Source organism: Oncorhynchus mykiss, chromosome 7 (genome assembly GCF_057628025.1).
Source record: "Oncorhynchus mykiss isolate SJ-2025 chromosome 7, ASM5762802v1, whole genome shotgun sequence".
Classification (NCBI taxonomy): Eukaryota; Metazoa; Chordata; class Actinopteri; order Salmoniformes; family Salmonidae; genus Oncorhynchus; species Oncorhynchus mykiss.
This window is the reverse complement of record NC_143028.1, coordinates 37,896,644-37,918,998: the sequence shown is the minus strand read 5'-3', so window position 1 is coordinate 37,918,998 and position 22,355 is coordinate 37,896,644. Positions and strand designations below refer to the sequence as shown.

The following is a 22,355-nucleotide window of genomic DNA, read 5'->3' as shown; positions in this document are numbered from 1 at the left end:
ACGGGTGTGCCGTTCGTTTCAATACTTGGACCATTGTTATTCTTCATGGCTGTGAACTGTGCATTAACACAAATGTTCCCTTGTGACAGTGTGCCATAAACATACCATACATGTCCACCAAAGACATATCTTTGTCAGTCTTTGTCATGTGAATCCTCAGTCCTCCAACCACTTCTCTCCAGTGCACCAAATCACATTTAAACATAGTTGAAAACCCTTTAACAGAAATGTCACTGGGTCAGGGCCTCAGGTGAGTTTGATTATAAGGTTTTCGTGTCACTTTTCTGTCTCTCAAGCAGACCATGGTGGGGTGGGGGTGGGGAGGCAGACACCCAAGGCTGGACAGTCAGTGGCAGCTAAATTTGGGAGAGAGGGGATCAGGTTCCCTCTCTGAACGCACATGATCCTGCCCCAGTTACTCGAGCTGTGTCCCCCTCTCATACTGTCCCACTCACTCAAAGACCTCATACACTCACGCAGCGATTTCAGACACTTAGACCAGCGCTTCGTCACACAGACTTTATCAGCGCTTTTATTGCCACAGGTTATCCCATTGTGTCTCTCTTTGTCTGGGCTGAATCTCCACCGTTCGCTCTGGGACTTGGCTTGGCTCTACCTTCTCTCAACCCCTCCCCCCTACAGCACCCGGAGGGTGGGACAGACTTCTTGCTGACCCACAATGTTTCTGGTTCTTGTTGTGACGCCGGAACTAAGGGAGTTCTTGGCCAGAGCAAGGGGTGGAGCTGTCCGCCTCATCAAGGTGCGGATCCAGGACGGTGAGTAACCCAGGGGACAGCGGTTGGACAGGAGGGAGGGATCTTGGCAGGACAGGAGGGATCTTGGTCAGGCAGAGTTGACATAAGATTTATCTAAAATTGATAACTTTAATTATTTCACCTATTATGTGATTAAATTGTTCTAACTGTGTGTTTGTATCAGGATGTGTGTATTTGTGAAGGTGTGTGTGTGTGAGTTAACCCAAAAATCGAATCAAATTTTATTCGTCACATGCGCCGAATACAACAGGTGTAGACTTTACCGTGAAAGGCTTACTTACAGGCCCTTCCCAATGATGCAGAGTTAAAAATAGTAACTCAATAAAATACACAAGAATGAAGCTATATACAGGAAGTACCATATCACTGTGCAGGGGTACAAGGTATTTGAGGTAGATATGTACATAAAGGCAGGGTAAAGTGACTAGGCATCAGGATATATAATAATAACAGTAAAAGAAAGAACAGCAGCCGCGCGCGCGTGTGTGCGGTGTCGTTATGCGTGTGTGCACGCGCATGTAGTGTGTGTGTGTGTGAGAGTGTCAGTGTAGTGTGTGCGAGTGTATAGTATTGTGAGTGTGCATAGGTAGGGTCAATACAGATAGACGGGTAACCATTTGATTAACAATATAGCTGTCTAATGGCTTTGGGGTAGAAGCTGTCTGTGAGCCTTCTGGTCCGACAGATGATGCTCTGGTACTGTATGCCCGAAGGTAGCAGAGTGAACAGTCTTTGGCTTGGGTGGCTGAAGGCTTTGTCCATTTTTAGGCCTTCCTCGGACACCGCCTGGTATGTTGTTTGTTGTTCTGCTGTTCAGTCCCTTGATTGTGTGGATGCTGCTAATGGAGATGTCATCGAGTTGAACAAAAAAACAAACATTTCACAATGTGTTGGGTAACTGAGGCCACATGTGTTTGGTCAGATGATGCATTCAGTCTGATGAAAGGGATTGCAGGAGAGACTGACAGCTTCACTCAACTTTGTAATGGTTGGCATGTTTTCAAGGTTTATATGATCCAGTTGAGATATGAAGTTACATTGAACTCTCATTCGGAAGGGTTATGGAAAATATGACCGGAGTCCTCATTGGACTCACTGTCTAATGATGCCAATGACAAAACCTGTTGATTGCACCTCAGCACCTGAGGTGCAATCAATAAATATAACATTCATTAGTCATCATGATTTGTTTTCCAATAAGAATGACACAGTAGTTAGTGCAGCTGTTCATTAGCTGTGTGAAAGGCATTCATGCTATGTGCCAGACTGTGCATGTGTGAAACAGACCATGAGGCAACAGGACATTTCATGATGTACATCTGGGATGTTTACATCTTGTTTGGGACATCTTGTCTGGGCCTACTGACACTCTATCTGGGCCATTTGTCATATTGTAGTAATCTGAGACTTTCTGACTGATATGGATCTGGTGTCTGGCTCTTTTTTGGGTTGTCTCTGGGTAGTTTAAGGGCCGTGTCTAGACTCTGATGTCTGGGCCTGTTTCCAGGAGGCCTATGGGCCAACAGTCAGGCAAGTATGTTTTATTTATTTTTATTCCACCTTTATTTAACTAGGCAAGTCAGTTAAGAACAAACTCTTATTTACAATGACAGCCAAACCTGGGGCGGCAGGGTAGCCTAGTGGTTAGAGCATTGGACTAGTAACTGGAAGGTTGCAAGTTCAAACCCCCGAGCTGACAAGGTACAAATCTATTGTTCTGCCCCTGGCAGTTAACCCACTGTTCCTAGGCCGTCATTGAAAATAAGAATTTGTTCTTAACTGACTTGCCTGGTTAAATTTAAAAAATCTAAAGAAGGAACATTAGATAAACTTTTTCAGCTAGTTGGCTGTCAAAATTGCACTGATAAACGATGGGGAACTGTAGCCTCCTCATCTTTCTGCAGCTTGCCTGCCAATACATGCTTGTCCCAACCAAGCACCCAAGCGAACTGGCTAAAGTTGGCTAGTTTGCTAGCTAGCTACATCCACACACAAATGAGAGAAAAGCTCACTCTGGCTATTTTACTCGTAGCAGAGCTGGTTAGGCTGTTTACATGACTAACTATTACTTTTTACCTACGTTTACTGACACTGGTCATATTCAGTGGGTGTTGCACATTCGTAAATTGATAAGTATTTTTGTACACACTCAGACAAGAGTGCTCTGATATCGGAGTAGATAGCCAAAGTGAATTTGCGAACACAAGAGATATGCTAACTGGATAACAGTAGCTCAAGTTCTTGCTAGCTAACCAAATGACATCTGCATCTTTAGCTGTGTATAGCCACCGAAAAACTACACGAGGGGGAAAAGTCAGCACCCACTCCTCCAATGGCATGACATGACATCCTCCTAGCAGCTAGCCAGCTAGCTATCTAGCTAATGTTAGGCTCCGTGTTTTTAGTTTGCTGCATAAATAGATACGCTAGCCTATTAGCTACGTTATGACTGACTTGTGATCATTGCCCTTGCTAGTTTTACTGTATTGACATTCCCATCCTTAGTTACATTTTCATTTTTTTGTCCAGAATACTGAGTCATTGAAACTGAAACAGTGCATCCCGACTGGAGGCAGCAAACAATGTACCAGGCCATCTGTGATTTACAACCTGATAGCAATATTTTTTGGACTACCAAGAAATGTATTGGTGAATTATATTAATCATGCCTCGAACTGCATCCATCTATTCTGCCCACAACAATGCCTTAGTGTACGTCATGGAACGTTGAGACAAATAGAACCTATTTTTAAAACCTTTTATACATTTGGTTTTGTAGCATTAACTGGGAATTAGATTTTTTTAAAATTTTTTTTACAGATATTATGATTGTCTGTTTGTTTCATATCTTGTTTCAGATTGGGTGGGCCTATTAGGGCCCGGCTCCCCGGATCCACCCAGGCCCATCCATGTATGTACTGTATACGCTGCAAACAGCGCATGATGACAATTGCGCATCACAAATAGCCTAACCAACACTTCAGAATAAACTTTTTCAATACCTGGTTTACATACCCATTGTTTCCTTAGTTAGCATTTACTGGTAGATATCATAAATTGAAATGTCTTTCCTACCCTACCCGCTACTGATGTCATTCTTCTGTGAGCTGCTTCATGCCAAAACCAGTTGAGAGCCGCATGCTCTCGCTGCCTGCAGATGATGTTCCACTGAAACTAGGCTGTGTGCTGCAGGCATGTGAATATATTTCACAGGCTTTGCGATTGTGTAGGCTACTTTGTGCTTGATTTCTCTACTGTACTACATCATTGATAAGTTGTATACCTCTACTCAGTGGTCATTTTAGCATGTAAATCTTGGTGGGGCAAACTCAAAAATACATGTTTTAGATGCATGCCGGCAAAGCCACAACACTAAACAATAGATTCATTGCACTATAATGGTGACAAACGGTGGCCACAAACTGTTTTGGCCTGCACATAAAACTGTCCAAACTGCAGTCTCAACAGCAGTCCCAATAATTTACCACTGCTACACCTGGATATCAGCAGAGCCTTGTCTGACAGCGAAACAGTTAATTCAACCTCATTTACTGCATTTTAAAAAACACAGCTGACATGGCTGACTTGCTTAAACAAATCTGGTTTCTACTGACAATTGAGATGTACAAACTATGGCATAAGGGGATGAAAAGTGGATAAGAGGCCATCTGTAGGATGGGATGATAGGATAGGATGTACTTGGTCAATTTAACTATATTTTCAGCACTTTTGAAATGTACAATGACAGAATTCGGAACATGGGCCTTTCTTACAGTATTCTCCCTGTACACCAAGTCAGAACCGTAGGATAACTAGATTTGATTATTACATTTCTCTAAAACAGGCAATAGGCTACATGTGCACCACCAAGTAAGAACAGCAAGCTAGGGGGGCAAAGGGACCAGATTATTTGGTAGAGGCACATGGGATACTAACAGCTTACTACACAACATACACTTAGTATTACTTTCTTAGCTACAGTATACATATCTCCTTGGAATATTATATAATTTATGCAGCAGCATTGAATACATTTTTGGATTTACCTTGTTGTGCTGTGCTCACTTGAACAAGAAAGTGGCGCGGCAGTCCTTCGTGGGCAAATTTTGTCATCAAACTTTGTCATCAAAGTCTGGCATTCAACTGGGAACTTTGAAAAGAAACAAGGTCGAATCATGATGACATCAGATGATCTTCAGGTCAGAGCTCTAGAAAGAGGCCCAGGTTCCCAACTCGGCAATTACGAGTTGGATGACCGTTCAAAACTTATATTCCTATTCAGAGCTAATTTTTTTCAGAGTTCTCAGTTGTCTTGAACTCACTGAAGTCTGAGATTTCCCATTTCCAAGTTTCCAGTTGTTTTGAGCGTGGCAGAAGTCATGCTGGATTGACAGCATGGCCAATGTTAAATCTTTATCCTTTTAAGCTTGAAAAAGAGACCCTTAAACCCAGGCTTGGACCCCACACCCACTCCACTGAATAGCAGGCTAGTGATTGCTTTGCAATGCTTGCAGTTAGCCACTGATTCCTTCCAAACCACTCATTGTTGATTTTTTTATTTCAAACTTGTTGTGTAATGTTGATGTCCAATGGCCGGTGAGCACTGATACGTTTTATTATTAATTTCTCTTCATTATTTTTCTTCATATGACAAGGATTGAAAAGGATTTGCCAGTAGATTGTCAACTTGATTCATGATGGTGACTGCTAGCTTGCTAGATAAGATTTTGAAAATATGATGTTGACATGATCAGTCCAATCAAATCACGGTAGATATAACGTGATTTGACGTCATTTTATCTGTGGCGAATGACCTTGAGCCTTCTTAGATGGACACTTCTAATGTAACTCTATGGTAGCACCTAAGGGGCTAAAATTTGTTAGCTCTACCCGTACAAAACAAGTGGGTCTCTGCCCCGAATGATGGGTTGCCACTACCTCTACTACACTACTTTGAGAAACACCAGTAGGGATTAAGAAGTGCCCACTGAAAACCAATTGGGTATACAGTGTATACCTGCCTATACCCTCCACTACACCACTGGCCCTTTGGGTTTTACAACAAGTGCATTCTCCTACATGAGTGAGCTGGTATTACGGTTGCTGTCCTTTCAGTATCACCAACCTGTCACACACTGAAGGCCTATAGGTTCACCACTGCGCAAACATCTCTGTAATAGATTAATCTTTCAATAAGTGTATATATTTGACCTGGCGAAGCAGTTTTATGAGCTGACTGAACGGAAGATGATAATTTCGTTTTTTTCTCCACTGGTTTCAGGAAGACATGATGTGTCCTCACTGTCCGAGAACGATTTAAGACCAAGTACAAATGTATCCGACACCGAGACAAGCCCCAGACACTCAATATGTGGTCTCGAGACTGGACTCGAGATCTCGAGTCCTACAACACTGATCCTTAGTAGCTGGTCACTCAATACTATCCTCTCAGCAACTCTCAGTAATATGACAAAATGTGTGTGTGTGTGTATGTGTGTAAAAGTCGGTACAAGGATAGTAAAACAAGGACAATTCTACCTCATGGGGACATTTCCCACGTCCCCATGAGGACAAAGGGTATTTTTAGTTTAGGGTTAGTTTAGGGTTAAAATAAGGGTTTAGGGTTTGGGTCAGGGGTTAGGGAAACTAGGATTTTGAATGGAAATACATTTTAGGTCCCCATGAGGATAGAAGAACAAAACGTGCGTGTGTGTGACTGGCTGATGGAAAGTATGTGTCTGTGCTGATAGTTGGAATGCGTTGGGGCTCAGAATAGCAACTGCAGTAATAGATGGTCAAGAAATCCCCCTGCACCCCTCAAGGACATTGGACTTTTGGTCTATGTGTGTATGCAGGTTTAAGAATGGGCATGTGTGCACTTGCCTTCATGTTTTGATCATCTGTTTGTGGTTGGATGTCGTTGAGTTGTTCTTTGCGAGTGTGTGTGCGCATCTCGTCTGTGACCTCATTTGATAGTCCTAGCAATTAGTGAAAGATTTCTAGTAAATAGCACCAACGCATCACATTGTAAACACAGAAGCTCCTCTGTTGTTGTGCATGCCAAACCAAGTGACCCTGGATCATTTCATGACACTCTTTTCAGATGTTATAAACATTATTGAGAGAGGATTTGCTAAAACTGCCATCAAGGACAGGACTGCAAGACTACTGTCAATCAGTGACAGTTTCAACTCAATGGCTGGCCTCCATACACCAGTGAGATTAATACAGATCAGATCCCGAGACCTGATGAATAGTTAATTGAGGTGTTGAGGCTAATTTAAGCAAAGTGTTGACAAAAAGCACGAGAGGGGATGAAAGATGAGCCCAGAAAAGTGCATGAAGTGAAAGAGATGAAGGGTCTGTGTGTGTGTGTGTGTGTGTGTGTGTGTGTGTGTGTGTGTGTGTGTGTGTGTGTGTGTGTGTGTGTACGTGCGTGCGTGTGCGCGCGCGTGTAGCTGAATAATAAACGTTGAAGCATGGGTCGAGGTGTGTAATGAGTTGTGCTCTGTTTTTTCAGAACAGCTGGTGCTTGGGGCATTCAGAGAGCCGACACAGAGCTGGGACCAGGACTATGACCACTTCCTACTTCCTCTGCTGGACGACCAGGAGCCTTGCTACATCCTGTACCGCCTCGACTCCCAGAATGCCCAGGGATACGAGTGGATCTTCATCTCCTGGTCTCCTGACCAATCTCCAGTACGTGCAAGTTGCACCTGTGCAACACATACACTCTCATGTTCACAGCAAACACATTTCACTGATCCATGTGTCATTCACCCATTGATGTCCACTGCAGGTGAGACAGAAGATGCTGTACGCTGCCACCCGTGCCACAGTGAAGAAAGAGTTTGGTGGTGGTCATGTGAAGGATGAGATGTTTGGAACAGTGGAGGTACAGTAGAAGCCATTTGAAACCCCTTTGACGTCCTCTTGGTTATTCTGTCTCACATGACTAATGATGAGGCTAGAACTGTTGGCCCTCGGGCCTTCCCGAAATGACTGACCTCTTATTTTCTCTCACTAGGAGGACATCTGTCTCGAGGGCTACCACCGTCACGTGTCCTCCAGCTCCGGCCCTGCCCCACTCACAGCTGCTGAACAGGAGCTGCGGAGAATCAAAATCAACGAGGTGAGGGGACAAGCATCGCCTACAGTGATGTCGTCAACTCCACAGCTTATTGCAGTCACAGAGTATGTGTACAGTATTCACCCAATGTCTCAGTTTCTAACGATTTGTTGTCGTTACTTTTATAGGGAAGGGTTAAGCAGGTGAGTTATTATGACATGCATGCTTGTGTCTGTGTGACCATGTGTGTTTTCACAAACTGAGGCCAGAACGGCGAATCCCCCCATTAGTTAAGATAAAGAGGCTCACACATTCCCCTTAAATAATGACCATGCTTTTTACAGTCACCCTGCATGATTGGCAACTGGGATACAGAAAACTGATAGTCCTAGTATACTAAATACCACCACCCCAAATAATGGAATGTATCAACTTTAACAATTTTGAAAATGATAGTAAACCAAATTCAAGGTTAACATTATTTGAGGGGAATTAATAACTCTAGCCACCTCTGTGGGGCGGGAGAGAGGGAGGGAGAGAGAGAGAGATTGCGAGAGGGAGAGAGAGAGGGGAGAGAGAGAGGGGGGAGAGAGAGAGAGAGAGAGAGAGAGAGAGGGGGGAGAGAGGGGGGAGAGAGAGGGGAGAGAGAGAGGGGGGAGAGGGAGAGAGGGAGAGAGAGAGAGAGAGAGGGGAGAGAGAGAGGGGGAGAGGGAGAGAGGGAGAGGGAGAGAGAGAGCCTTACACACCCATGTGTTGTGTAGGTATGTGAACACTACCGTCTTTTATTCTGTCTGACCTTGGTCACCCTGCATTCTCATTCAAGCAATGACGTGGGTGTCTCATTTAATGTGTATGCTGCTCCCTGCAGGTGAAAACAGAGACCAGTGTGGAGAGTAAGCACCAAACACTGCAGGGCCTTGCTTTCCCATTGCAGGAGGAAGCCAAACATGCACTACAACAACTTGCACAGAAAGGCATCAACTACATACAGCTGGTGAGCCATATAGAAATGCCATTAGCCAACCAAATACAAATTATTGATATCTCTAGCGGCCACATTCTCACCATGACTGACCAATGTATTCTGACCCAAAGCACACTGACTGAGCCATACACAGTCATCTCAGTGTTAGCTGTGTAATATTTGTGTGTTGCAGAAGTTGGACACAGAGAAAGAGACTATAGAGCTGGTCCATTCAGACCCGACAGAGACCCGTGAGCTGCCTTGCAGGGTTCCCACGGACACGCCCAGATATCACTTCTTCCTCTATAAACACTCTCACGAAGGGGACTACTTGGAATCTGTTGGTCAGTCTGTTATCGATCATTTCTCTCTCTCTCTCTCTCTCTCTCTCTCTCTCTCTCTTCAATTACATACAAATAAAATGGTGCACTATTATAATGTCACAGCATCTAAAGGCTTGTGTGGGGGATGAGACCAACGTAAATAACACAGAATTCCTGAAAAGACAATAAAATGCCTTTGCATGGAGTCATTCAGAGTTCACCCTGTCCAGATACAAGTAACCACAGAGATCATACATCCATATAGATAGCATCAGAGTTATCCTCAGTGAACAAGTTTCACATAGATACCAAACATGGATACTACAGTATTGTTCTATCACACATTCAATAGTCAGTCCTCTGGCGACTGTAACAGAGTGATACATTTTGGCCCCTCAGAGGGGGAAGGGCTGACTAGTCCTTGGGCATTGTCCTTTGTGCTTTCCTTGTCCTGGACCATTTGACATGCAACTCCAGGTGACAGAGAGCGCATCAATGAGGGCCAATCCTACAGCTGGTCCAATCTCCTACTAGAATGCCAAAATATATCTTGGTTGTTCCATGTCATTTCTGCAAGCCATGACACCCACCATCTCAGATTGTTCTGAAATCGTTTCTGTAGTTAGAAACGGATATGATTAACATTACTGCAACGTTATTTTGTTGAAATAAAGTTTGTTCTTTGAGAAATGAAGGTAATTGATTGCACCCAAATTGGCAATTTTAGTTCATAAGATTCATATCATATTGAATAAATGTAGTACCTAACATCCGATTTGGACCCAGCTTTGTCTAACAATGAGTTAGACATGAGGAATCATAAGATGTGGTCAAAAGCCACCCATAGGCCCACCACACCCCACAACAATCCCACTCAAACAATTAAACTCACACCTGCGGGACAGGTACAGGATGGCAACAACAACTGCCCGAGTTACACCAGGAATGCACAATCTCTCCATCAGTGCTCAGACTGTCCGCAATAGGTTGAGAGAGGCTGGACTGAGGGTTTGTAGGCCTGTTGTAAGACAGGTCCTCACCAGATATCACCGGCAACAACGTCGCCTATGGGCACAAACCCACCGTCGCTGGACCAGACAGGACTGGCAAAAAGGTGCTCTTCACTGACGAGTCGCGGTTTTGTCGCACCAGGGGTGATGGTCGGATTCGCATTTATCGCCGAAGGAATGAGCGTTAAACCGAGGCCTGTACTCTGGAGTGGGATCGATTTGGAGGTGGAGGGTCTGTCATGGTCTGGAGTGAGATCGATTTGGAGGTGGAGGGTTCGTCATGGTCTGGGGCGGTGTGTCACAGCATCATCGGACTGAGATTGTTGTCATTGCTGGCAATCTCCACGCTGTGCGTTACAGGGAAGACATCCTCCTTCCTCATGTGGTTCCCGTCCTGCAGGCTCATCTTCACATGACCCTCCAGCAATGCAATGCCACCAGCCATACTGCTCGTTCTGTGCGTGATTTCCTGCAAGACAGGAATGTCAATGTTCTGCCATGGCCAGCGAAGAGCCCGGATCTCAATCCCATTGAGCACATCTGGGACCTGTTGGATCGGAGGGTGAGGGCTAGGGCAATTCCTCCCATAAATGTCCGGGAACTTGCAGATGCATGAGGAGGAGATGCTTAATGCAGCTGGTGGCCACACCAGATACTGACTGTTCCTTTTGATTTTGACCCCCCCCCCCCCTTTGTTCAGGGACATATTATTTCCATTTCTGTTAGTCACATGTCTGTGGAACTTGTTCAGTTTATGTCTCAGTTGTTTAATTTTGTTATGTTCAGACAAATATTTACACATGTTAAGTTTGTTGAAAATAAACGCAGTTGACAGTGAGAGGACGTTTCTTTTGTTGCTGAATTTAGTATATAGTATCAGTTCTATATGTCTGACAAGTAGTATGCAGCTGCGGCTTGGAGTACTGTTTTTCCATCCCATGTAATCTATTCTATTAGCTGCAAAAGCTACTGGGGATCAAAACTTTTTAGTATTCGTGGCACAAATCCAATGCAAGTGAATGGTATCTATAATAGCATTTTCGCGCTTCATGCCCAAACAATCTATAAGTAACATCATTGAGTTGCTTTAGGATGATTTGGAAATGTTTGAAAATTATAATATATGTGACATCTTGCATTGAATTTGTGACACAAATGCAAAAATGTAGCGTTAGAACCCAAGTTATTTTCCTATCATTTCGTTCTGAGCAGAACAATTGGGTGTCAACTCTGTTTCTTGTGCTTTTTGAGGTGGAACGACCCATCTTTTCTTTGCCTTCTTTCTCTTCCTCTCAGTGTTCATCTACTCCATGCCAGGGTACAGCTGTAGCATTAAGGAGCGGATGCTGTACTCCAGTTGTAAGAGTCGACTGCTGGATGAGGTGGAGAAGGATTACCATCTGGAGGTTGCCAAGAAGGTAATCCGCTGAAATGCACATATTGTACACACAATAGGGTCTTTGTGTTTTCACAATACTGCTCTGTGTCTGTGTGGAAGTGTGCATTTACTCTGTGTTATTGTCTGTTTACAGATGGAGATTGACAGTGGGGATGAGTTGACAGAGGAGTTCCTGTATGATGAGGTCCATCCTAAGCAGCAGGCTTTCAAGCAGGCCTTCGCCAAGCCTCGTGGCCCAGCAGGGAAGAGAGGCAACAAGCGTCTCATCAAGGGCCCAGCGACTAGGGAGAGCAGGCCGGAGAGCTAGAGAGAGGGACAGAGGTCGTCTTGGCAGCCCTTCCCTGAATCCTCCTGCTGTTGCCACGTCCTCTGGCAGCTTGTTTGGCCACGAAGAAGGAAAAGGAGAAGAACATGGAGGGATTTCTGTCATTTTTTATTTCCCCCTGCCTTTGCTTGTGTTTTAACAATGTGTCAATAATGTACGTGCTATTCATGAACATCAACTATAGCAATGGTTCCCAAACTGTGGGGGAGCGAAAGGTCAGCATGGGGAAGAAGAGGGGTCGGCAGAGGGAACTCACTCCGGCTTTCAACTTACTCCAAACTTACTCTGCAGTTTCGATATTGGGTAGTGCATCAGCAGAATGTGTAGAATTGCAGGAAATTTGTTTTAAAATGGCAACATTTTCTCTGCATCCCATAACAAAATGTATAGAATTATGGGAAATAAGCTTTAATCCTACAAAATTTCATGAACATTGCTTGTGCCCATAGAAATAGATGTGGCTTGCTTTTGCGATGAGGGGGGGGGGGGGGGGGGGGGGGGGGGGGGGGGGGGGGGGGGGATGTTACCCAGTAAAAAAGTTTGGAAAACCCTAAACTATAGGATAAAACTAAGGATTTCACTTGATTTTTCTCAATATCTTTCCGTGTCACTCTTAAACACAACATCCTACACATACACACAGATGGATAGACAGATGGACTGACAGATGGACTGACAGAAATTAAAGACCAGTGGGTGGTCTTACAGATACCTCAGCAGAGTTTCTCTATTGCTAATGTCACATACAGGAGAAGCGTGTCTCTCTAATGTATTGTCCATACCTTGCTTGTTGCCACTAAATGTTTTGTATCAAACACGTTTTTATAAACAGATGATACTAATGAGAGGAATGCCAAATAAAATATAGTTTTTTTCTTCTGTATGTTGTGTCATAAAAAAACACAGCACAAATTGCATGGGCCAGATGATGCATTATAGCCTCTTGTTGCATCTACGGCCACGCAGAGGGGACAGAGAGGACACGTCTCTAGCAGTGTTCCCGACAAGACTATTGCAGGCCGCAGCACTAGTCCGGCCTGTTGAGGCAGCGAATGGCCGTCCTTTAACATAAGCACAGGCGATCAACATGTGCAGGCAGTCATGTATAGTTACCACAGAGCAGATTCCCTGTCATTATGAGTTCCTTCTTAATTGAATTCGCAAGTAGCCTATTAGTAATCTACACATGCCTTTGAGAGCACGCAAATTAAAAGACCTGCTGATAGCCGCTGTTTATACATTTACACTAGGTCAAGTTTCGTAAAGGCAACTCAAACATCTATATATCACATGATGACATATTGACCGATTACACATGACACGTGTTGGTTGTTAACATTACATCCTTGTTCTTCACTGGTCCTGGGGACACGCATTTCCAGTTCAGTACTAACACACCTGATTCAATTAGTAAGCCTTAGGTAAGACCAGGCAGGAAGAAGAACTCAATGACTGTTTACAACAGTTTGTTTCAAAGCTTACTCTACCGAACAAATAACCAACCAAATCACTGTGGTAAATTAATGTCAGGGCAAACCTAAAATCACATTTGTTTTTTTTGTTCTTGTATTTCCAGCAGACGATGGGCAACTTTTTGGAACTCAGTTGAGGTCTCAACTTGCTGTTGAGATTTAAAATAGTAGAATACACAAGGTGCAATTTCGAAATCTGGTTGTGCATCAGGTCTGGCTGTGGGTATGCAGACCCACGAGCCACTGTGGCCCTTCATGATGAGCTCATATTTCTTGTGGCCCCCACCTCCATCAATGTTGCCCATCCCTGATCTACACTGAACATAAATAGAAACATATGTTAAGTGTTAGTCCCATGTTTCATGAACTGAAATAAAAGATCCCAGAAATGTGTTTACATCCCTGTTAGCGAGAATTTCTCCTTTGCCAAGATAATCCATCCACCTGACAGGTGTGGCATATCAAGAAGCTGATTAAAACGCATGATCACTACACAGGTGCACCTTGTGCTGGGGACGATAAAAGGCCACTCTAAAATGGGCAGTTTTTGTCACCCAACACAATGCCACAGAATGTCCTAGGTTTTGAGGGAGTGTGCAATTGGCATGCTGACTGCAGGAATGTCCACCAGAGCTGTTGCCAGAGAATTGAATGTTAATTGTTCTACTATAAGCTGCCTTCAATGTCATTTTGGAGAATTTGGAAGTACGTCCAACCGGCCTCACAACTGCAGACCACGTGTAACCACGTCACCCCAGGACCTCAACATCTGACTTCTTCACCTGAGGGACATCTGAGACCAGCCACCTGGACAGCTGATGAAATTGTGGATTTGCACAATCGAAGAATTTCTGCACAGGCTGTCAGAAACCGTCTCATGGAAGCTCATCTGTGTGCTCGTCGTCCTCACCAGGGTCTTGATCTGACTGCAGTTCGGCATTGTAACCGACTTCAGTGGGCAAATGCTCACCTTTGATGGCCACTGGCATGCTAGAGAATTGTGCTCTTCATGGATAGAGACAGCAGGAGCGGTAGAGATACTCTGATTGATCGGCTATGAAAAGTCAACTGACATTTACTCCTGAGGTACTGACCTGTTGCACCCTTGACAACCACTGTGATTATTATTATTTGACACTGCTGGTCATCTATGAACATTTGTTCTGTTATAATCTCCACCCAGCACAACCAGAAGAGGACTGGCCACCCCTCATAGCCTGGTTCCTCTCTAGGTTTCTTCCTAGGTTCTGGCCTTTCTAGGGAGTTTTTCCTAGCCACTGTGCTTCTACATCTGCATTGCTTGCTGTTTGGGATTTCAGGCTGGGTTTCTGTACAGCACTTTGTGACATCAGCTGATGTAAGAAGGGCTTTATAAATACATTTGATTGATTGATTGATTGATGGATGGATGAATGCCGGTTTCAACTATACTGGGCAGAGCGGTTTGCTGATGTCAACGTTGTGAACAGAGTGCCCCATGGTGGCGGTGGGGTTATGGTATGGGCAGGCGTAAGTTACGGGCAACGAATACAATTACATCGTATCGATGACAATTTAAATGCACAGAGATATCGTGACGAGATCCTGAGGCCCATTGTCGTGCCATTCATTTACTGCCATCACCTCATGTTTCAGCATGATAATGCACAGCCCTATGTCGCAAGGATCTGTACACAATTCCTGGAGGCTGGAAAGGTCCCAGTTATTCCATTTTTTAAGGCATCTGTGACCAACAGATGCATATCTATATTCCCAGTCATGTGAAATTCATAGATTAGGGTTTAATAAATGTATTTCAATTGACTAATTTCCTTATATGATCTGTAAAATAATTGAAATTGTTGCATGTTGCGTTTATATTTTTGTTCAGTGTATATTATTGGAAATAGCCCAATAGTTCCGCATACCCATTACTCAATTCTCAGAATGAGTAGAGGGCAGGCTGCAGCAGGCCTAGTGGGCGGAGATAAGCGCACCATGATTCTTGGAAAGTAGGGGGAAGGTGCAGTCCGATTCCTGGGAGAGCAGAGCAACAAGCGCAGCAATACCGCAAGGCTATGACATGACTATGAGGAATTTAGACTCGTCACTAGGAATGATCAATTTCTTTGTTTTTTGACACTGGCGTTCACTGTAATATATTTAAAAAAATAAAATGTGAAGGTTTGGACTGGAGTTTACAAACTGTAACCGGGTCGGTGGCAGCTCCGCATGACGTCAGAGGCGCTGGTGTGTTGAACAGTTCTCAGAATATAATTCTTGGAATTGGCGAATTTTAAAAGCCAAACCCACAGTCTTTCCTTCACACGCTTAGAACCCATTCTAGTGGCAACACTCATCGCACTGCTGCTCTGTATTCTATTTGTCTAAATTATACATTTATTATATTGCTTTTGAATTAATTATATTGCTTTTGAGTTAATTACAGACCGTCTATTAACATATGGGATATTCGGACACAACTTCTCAACTGAACAGATGCGTGGGACATTCAGAACAAAATAAACACATTCCTTTGTTTCGACCGGCTTTATTTTCGTTAAACCGCTGTGGAATTAGACTAGTATAGGTTATTGAAGACTCACCATCATGATTCTTTGTGTTCAGAGGTAAGTTCACATTCTTTTGTCCCTGTTTGATGGGAAATTACACCATGCTTAGATGTTGATATTCAAAAGGCAAAGGCAAAAGTGTTTATCTTCGACATAATATGTTCTAAAAGAATGTATGGCTAGAAAACAGAAAACATACAGAATATAGTCAAATAAGATCCATGTGGGTCGTTCTTCAATTATGGTGGCATTTGTGAAGAAAAAAATATTTGGGTAGGGTACTTTTTCCCATGCTCAATAAACTAATATTGTAAATATGATAGCTTAATGTTTTCAAATATTGTTTTAGCAGTAGGAGGAGTAACACCAATAATGGTAATACTAACTATGTTTCCTTCCAACCTTGTTATGCGCGTAAAGAAGTCTACATGTTGGATAACAAATGTCACGACAGGCCAGATGGAAACAGAAAATGTGTCGGTAAACTTTCCAAATGTCGACAAAACAAAATACGCTTGATAAAGTGGGATTTTTTGTGTTTGTAAAATTAATTATGCGAGAAATCTCGGTAGAAACGCTTTTTACATTTTTAGTCATTTAGCAGACGCTCTTATCAAGAGCGATTAACAGAAGCAATTAGGGTTACACATCGACAGATTTTTCGACCTTGTCGGTTCGGGGATTCGGTGGAAACACACCACTGGTGGGGAAATGCGCATCTTTTCTTAATGCGGATTTTAGAATATTCACATGAAAATGTGTTTCCAATTGTATGGAAACCTCATGAGAACTAATTAAACATTTTAGATTCATTAGGATTTTCTGAAATAGAGGCCTCAAATGCTCGAATCTAAGATTATCAATCCTTTACAAATCATTTACTGAAGTGATATTAGGAATAACTTTGCTCACAATGATAGTTCCCTTCCTTCAATTGACTAACACCATGTAACACATTAGACTTAGACACACCAGCACTTATGAAATTCTCAAATGTATGACATAGGCCTGCTAAAAGGATGTGAAGCGCTAATATTTTTCATTAAAGAAGCACTCCAGCTTTTTTGGGATTATTTTCCTGTTGAAAAACATTGTCCCGTGTAGAAATACAGTAATGTATACACACTTAATGGTTAACAAATATGTTTTCAGCAAAATAGTGTTGTTTTTTTTTAGGCACAAGTGCAAACTTCATGGAGTAGGCCATTCAAAGAGATACAAAGAGGTTCCTTCTGATGTCATCGGCCTTTCCCCCTACTCCCACTTGTGCCATGTCAGAGGACACTTGGACCGCCTATTGAGATCTGTCTTTTGTTAAGTAAATCAGGTAATAAATTAGCTGAAAAGGAGACTGGACTAAAACTCCTCCCCGGATAAAAGTTTGCCACTGGAGAGAATGCTCAAGGTCCTTGTATATCTTTGTAATCAGTGATGTTGAAGACGCTAACACCAATGATAAAAATAAAAAATAAAAATTTTTATAGCCTTCTTTGTTTTTATTGATCGGTACGATATATGAAATAGTTCCGTTCACTGTCTAGCATTCAAAATAATAGATATCTCAAAATCCCCAAAACATGTCACTACAACTCTACACATCACTACTGAGACAAGCCAATTTGCCTAAGTACTTTAAACAATGCATAAACATAAAGTTTTGCAGTATTAAGGATTTGCAATATGTTTTATCATTGATAAACAGTTCAATATAAAGTGTTTTTTCTGTGTGACTCAGTTGGTAGAGCGTGGTGTGGGCAAGGCCAGGCTTGTGGGTTTGATTCCCTGTGCCACCCATATGTAAAATGAATGCACACAACTGTAAATCGCTTTGGATTAAAGCGTCTGCTAAATGGCATATATTATATATTACGGTTGCAAAGGGACGCAAATGCCACCACATTTCAAGAGCGCCCCATATAGAACGTGTACAAGGCTATTTGGTGGTATTCTCATTTGAAGTTGTTTTACGTAGGCTTGAAAATGTACATGTGGGGATTCATATTGTAACACGACCAATTTGAACAGTCCTAACACCTGTTACGGAGCATCTCGATCAATTCACACTCACAGTCTGTGACCGCTTGATGTGTGGGCTCTTTGTCTGGCCAATGTTCAAGGGAGGGAGGCAGGCAGCTGTCTGAGATTTAATGTAGAGATTTGAGGTTTTCCAAAGACACCCCTCCCAAATGATGAGCTTTGTGTGTGCAAAAGCGATGCAAAAACAAACAACAAGTGTTACCCTATAACAGGGTAGTGGGAAATGTAATGGAAGGTTAAACGTGTTAGATATACCGGTGTCCCCCCTACTGTTTCCTACACTAGTCCCGTGCTTATTATTGTGGTATCTTGTTTACAGCCCTAGACCACTGCTGTCTGGTACACCCACAGAGGGCCACCTAGGAATGCGGACAGGGAGCGTCTCCTCCCCTCACTGCATTCACAGCACCTCTCCGCAGTGGGACCCCACTAAAGACCTGCGCACCATCACCAACAACACATTCTACCTTGATACCTCAGGTAATGCAATATTCAAAATGGGAACTCGGTCCAACAGGCTCCCTGAAACCCCCTCATTGTTTCTTGTTGTAATGTTTTTCATAATTGCGTTTCAATTCATCCATCCAACTGTTTACTACAGGCTTATCACTCAAATCTAAACCATTGAATAAGTGAATGACCTTTGACCCAACTCTGCAGGCTGGTACTGGGGAGCCATCACAGCAGGTCAGGCCCATGAAGCTCTGCAGGCAGCGTCAGAAGGGGCCTTTCTGATTAGAGACAGCAGCCATCCCCTGTACATGCTGACCCTGTCTGTTAGGACTGCCCGTGGCCCCACCAGTATACGCATCCAGTACAGTGGAGCCCGGTTTCTGCTAGACTCCAGCTCGCCAGCCCGACCCAGCCTTCTGTCCTTCCCTGATGTGCCGAGCATGGTGCAGTACTATGTGGGACCAGGGAGGAAGGTGCAGCAGGGGAAGGTGGAGGAAACTCATGGTGGCAAGCCTGCCCAGAGGACAGTTCAGGAGAGCACAGTACTGCTGAAGCTCAAGCGGGCCCTGCACAAGCCCCAGGCCTTCCCCTCCCTACAGCACCTTGCACGCCTCACCATCAACTGCAGCACAGACTGTCCTGACCAACTGCCTCTGCCACGCCCACTGGTGCGCTTCCTGCAGGACTACCCCTTCCAGGTATGAGGGTCCTGTGATCTGCACCCCTGTGGAGGGCAGAGCTAAATTAAACAAAACCGTTCAACTAAATCTCGAGGAGCGCTGTCAGAAATTGGTCCCTGGCAGCTGGAAACCACATCACTGCACTGGTCAGTAATAATGCCACATCGGACACATGGTTGGCCATGAGACCATGTCTGGGAAAGAACCTTTCAGAAAATGGTGTCTCGTTATTGTATTTCTCAGAGGCGAAGTGGAGTTCTGGGAACCCCACCGCATGAGATTCACTGGAAAACAAAACGTGGTGTGAACTGTAGCGTGGCCCTGTGCTATGAGGGATATGCTCCCCACCCTCTTGCTGTGGCAGTGAATTGTTTTCCAGTGAGATGCATTTTAATGTTTTATTTTGGTCATTTTTTTACCCCCCCGACTCTGTACATATCCCTTTTTCTATAAAAAGTAATCTTCAACATGAGTCCTACTGCTTCTGTCTTCAATGTCCTGTTCTCTTTTGGTGGGTCAATGGCCACAAGAAGCTTTATAGGCCTACATCCACAGAAAACATCTTGGTTAAAGTGTGTACCAGAGGAGGCTGGTGGGAGGCGCTATAGGAGAACGGGCTCATTGTATTCGCTGGAATGGAATCAGTGGAACGGAGTCAAACCTGATTTGAAGTGTTTGACACCGTTCCATTCATTCCGTTCCAGCCATTACAATGAGCCCGTCCTCCTACAGCTCCTCCACTGGTGTGTACCCAGCCGATCTACGAGGCAGAAGAGGCTGGCTGGATTTGAACGTGCCAGACTGAATCTGAGTCAGTGGGCGAGTCTGCGAGGGAGGGGAATGGGAATCACTTAATTCCTAGAACTATTGCATGCATCCTGGGAGGGTGAAATTCTGAGAGGGAGGGTTCTAAGAAAAGCCTCTCAGTAATTGCCTTCAGCCTACTGCTCACTCTATCACACTCACTCGCCATGCAAACACACATAAGTACCCACATTAGTGTCCCAGGTATTAGTCTCCCAGGTATAAATGTACGTATCTATGATATGTATTTGGGAGGTTTGGTGAATTTTAACTTTTGTGGGGTTTAGTGTGTGTGTACGTGGCGTGGTGGGGGGGGGGCTGTTAAGTCTGTAGCAGCCTGGCCTGAGGCCAGTGGAACAGGATCCATATCTCATACAGCCTCTCAGCGCTGGCCCCGGTCTTTATCTTTGTCGTACTCCCTTTTTTGAAAGATGCAGAAACGAGGCCTCTAAGGTACAGAGAGGATATGAATCGGGGATTTCAAGTGAATATGTTCCTCGATCCAGATTTTGTAAATGGAGTTATCTAACAAAGATATAGCAGTCTTTGATTTACTCCTGAACTGTTGGTGATGTCATGATGCATGTGCACATGGTGTAACCCTTCTACACTTCCCTCTACCCACTGCTGGATGAAAGGGAAAGGGGTATACCTAGTCAGTTGCACAACTGAATGCATTCAATCGAAATGTGTCTTCCGCATTTAACCCAGCCCCTCTGAATCAGAGAGGTGCCGGAGGGCTGCCTTAATCGAAGTCATCGGCGCCTGGGGAGCAGGTGTTGTTAGGAGTTAACTGCCTTGCTCTTTTTTGTTTTACCCCTTTTTCTCCCCAATTTTTGTGGTATCCAATCGGTAGTTACAGTCTTGTCTCATCGCTGCAACTCCCATACAGACTCAGGAGAGGTGAAGGTTGAGAGCTGTGCATCCTCCGAAACACAACCCAACCGAACTGCTTCTTGACACAATGCCCACTTAAGCCAGAAGCCAGACGCACCAATGTGTCGGAGGAAACACTGTGCACCTGGTGACCGTGTCAGCGTGCATTATGCCCGGCCCGCCACGAGTCGCTAGTGCACGATTGGACCTCCTGACGGCCAAACCCTCCCCTAACCCAGATGACGCTGGGACAATTGTGCGCCGCCCCATGGGTCTCCTGGTCGTGGCCGGCTACAACAGAGCCTGGACTCGATCCAAAAATCTCTAGTGGCACAGCTAGCACTGCGATGCAGTGCCTTAGACCACGGCACCACTCGGGAGGCCCTGGCGCAATACTCTTAACCGCTAAGCTAACGACTGTTAGAGAGGAAGGGACGAGAAAGCAATGAAGTGAGACTTATTAAACCATTGTAAAGCAGAGATTGAAGTGGTGAGACATGCTTTATAATAGATACTGGAGTGGATAGGCAGAAAGCGTTTTAGTGTGTAAAATAATGACTGTCCCCATAAAAACACACACTAAGGCCTTCACAAACACATATAGCACACAATGCCTTACTCCTTTGATAAGTGTTTTGGAGCCAGTCAGAATGTGTTTTATCACTTTCATGCATCCTCCCCATCCAGAGCAGCAAGATCCTCAAACCTGAGGCGGACAACAGTGAGCACTTTAGTTCATATACCTGTTTGAAACGGGAGACTCAAGAAAGTATAGCAACAAAGTGTGGGTGCATGTGTGTGATTGTGTGTGACTGACTGTTCGTCTCACCGGAGGACTTCAGGTTCAAGGGATGTCACATCCTCTGAGAATAGGTACGGAGGGTTGCTGACCAAAGCTGAGAGGGGACACATTCTCACAATCATGTCTGCATCTAGAACATAATGTCGAATCACAACCTTGAAATTGGCCAATATGAATGTTCCATTATTATCTGTAGGGTTTATCTTTCTTCACTGATTTCATAATATCCCACCCCCATTTTCCCCAATAATGGTACATCTTATGGTATACCTTAAGTAAGAACCTTAACCTCAAGTCGGTCCTGGAGCCCCAAACTAACATACAGCCAAATATGTTAGCACATATTCACACAACATAAAATCAAAATCAATGTAGGTAATCAAAGTATCAAACTATTTCTATGCTGTGTTTTCATGATTACCTATGTATGTTTTCTCTTGTCAGATCCACAGCATCCTTGTTTTTTTCCAAAGCAATTGCTCTGAGCTGAGAGGGAAATAGAGAGAGAGAGAGCGAAACTAAGATCTGAGTGTTGTTTGAGTGAAGGGGCTCAGAGATCTCGGAACATAATCGGAGACTAAAAGAGCAAAATAGGGCTGCTCAACAAACTGAGGGAGAACATCTTTAAGGTCAGATCTCTGATATCCCACTCTTCAATAACATACTGCACTGGCATTCTGAACACACAGCACATTTCAGATGTTCACACAATGTAGGCTGCATTATGCAATGGAATTTGTAGCCTTCCACGGAGACAGAAGCACAGGTCAAGTGCACCTTTACTGACAGTATCATGTTAAGCCTAACATGTGT

General features: G+C 44.0%; 2 protein-coding genes across 5 annotated transcripts; both read left to right on the top strand.

The window, feature by feature from the left end:
- Positions 1-396: 396 nt before the first annotated feature.
- Positions 397-12,747, top strand: twf2 (twinfilin actin binding protein 2). Of its 3 annotated transcripts, XM_036983285.2 has the most exons (9): positions 414-776; positions 7,297-7,475; positions 7,576-7,671; positions 7,804-7,908; positions 8,034-8,048; positions 8,714-8,839; positions 9,003-9,153; positions 11,439-11,560; positions 11,675-12,747. In XM_036983285.2, the coding sequence occupies exons 1-9, from the start codon at positions 680-682 to the stop codon at positions 11,846-11,848; spliced, it is 1,065 nt and encodes a 354-aa protein (XP_036839180.1). In that variant the 5' UTR covers positions 414-679; the 3' UTR covers positions 11,849-12,747. The 3 variants fall into 3 exon arrangements, with proteins under 3 accessions (XP_036839181.1, XP_036839180.1, XP_090097014.1); XM_036983286.2 differs by lacking the exon at positions 8,034-8,048 and having other exon boundaries at positions 397-776; XM_090240888.1 differs by lacking the exon at positions 8,034-8,048 and having other exon boundaries at positions 7,804-7,962.
- A 2,579-nt stretch (positions 12,748-15,326) lies between these two features.
- cish (cytokine inducible SH2-containing protein) lies at positions 15,327-19,532 on the top strand. Of its 2 annotated transcripts, XM_021608250.3 has the most exons (4): positions 15,327-15,947; positions 17,067-17,217; positions 18,247-18,407; positions 18,588-19,532. In XM_021608250.3, the coding sequence occupies exons 3-4, from the start codon at positions 18,293-18,295 to the stop codon at positions 19,082-19,084; spliced, it is 612 nt and encodes a 203-aa protein (XP_021463925.3). In that variant the 5' UTR covers positions 15,327-15,947; positions 17,067-17,217; positions 18,247-18,292; the 3' UTR covers positions 19,085-19,532.
- The last annotated feature ends 2,823 nt before the right edge of the window (positions 19,533-22,355 follow it).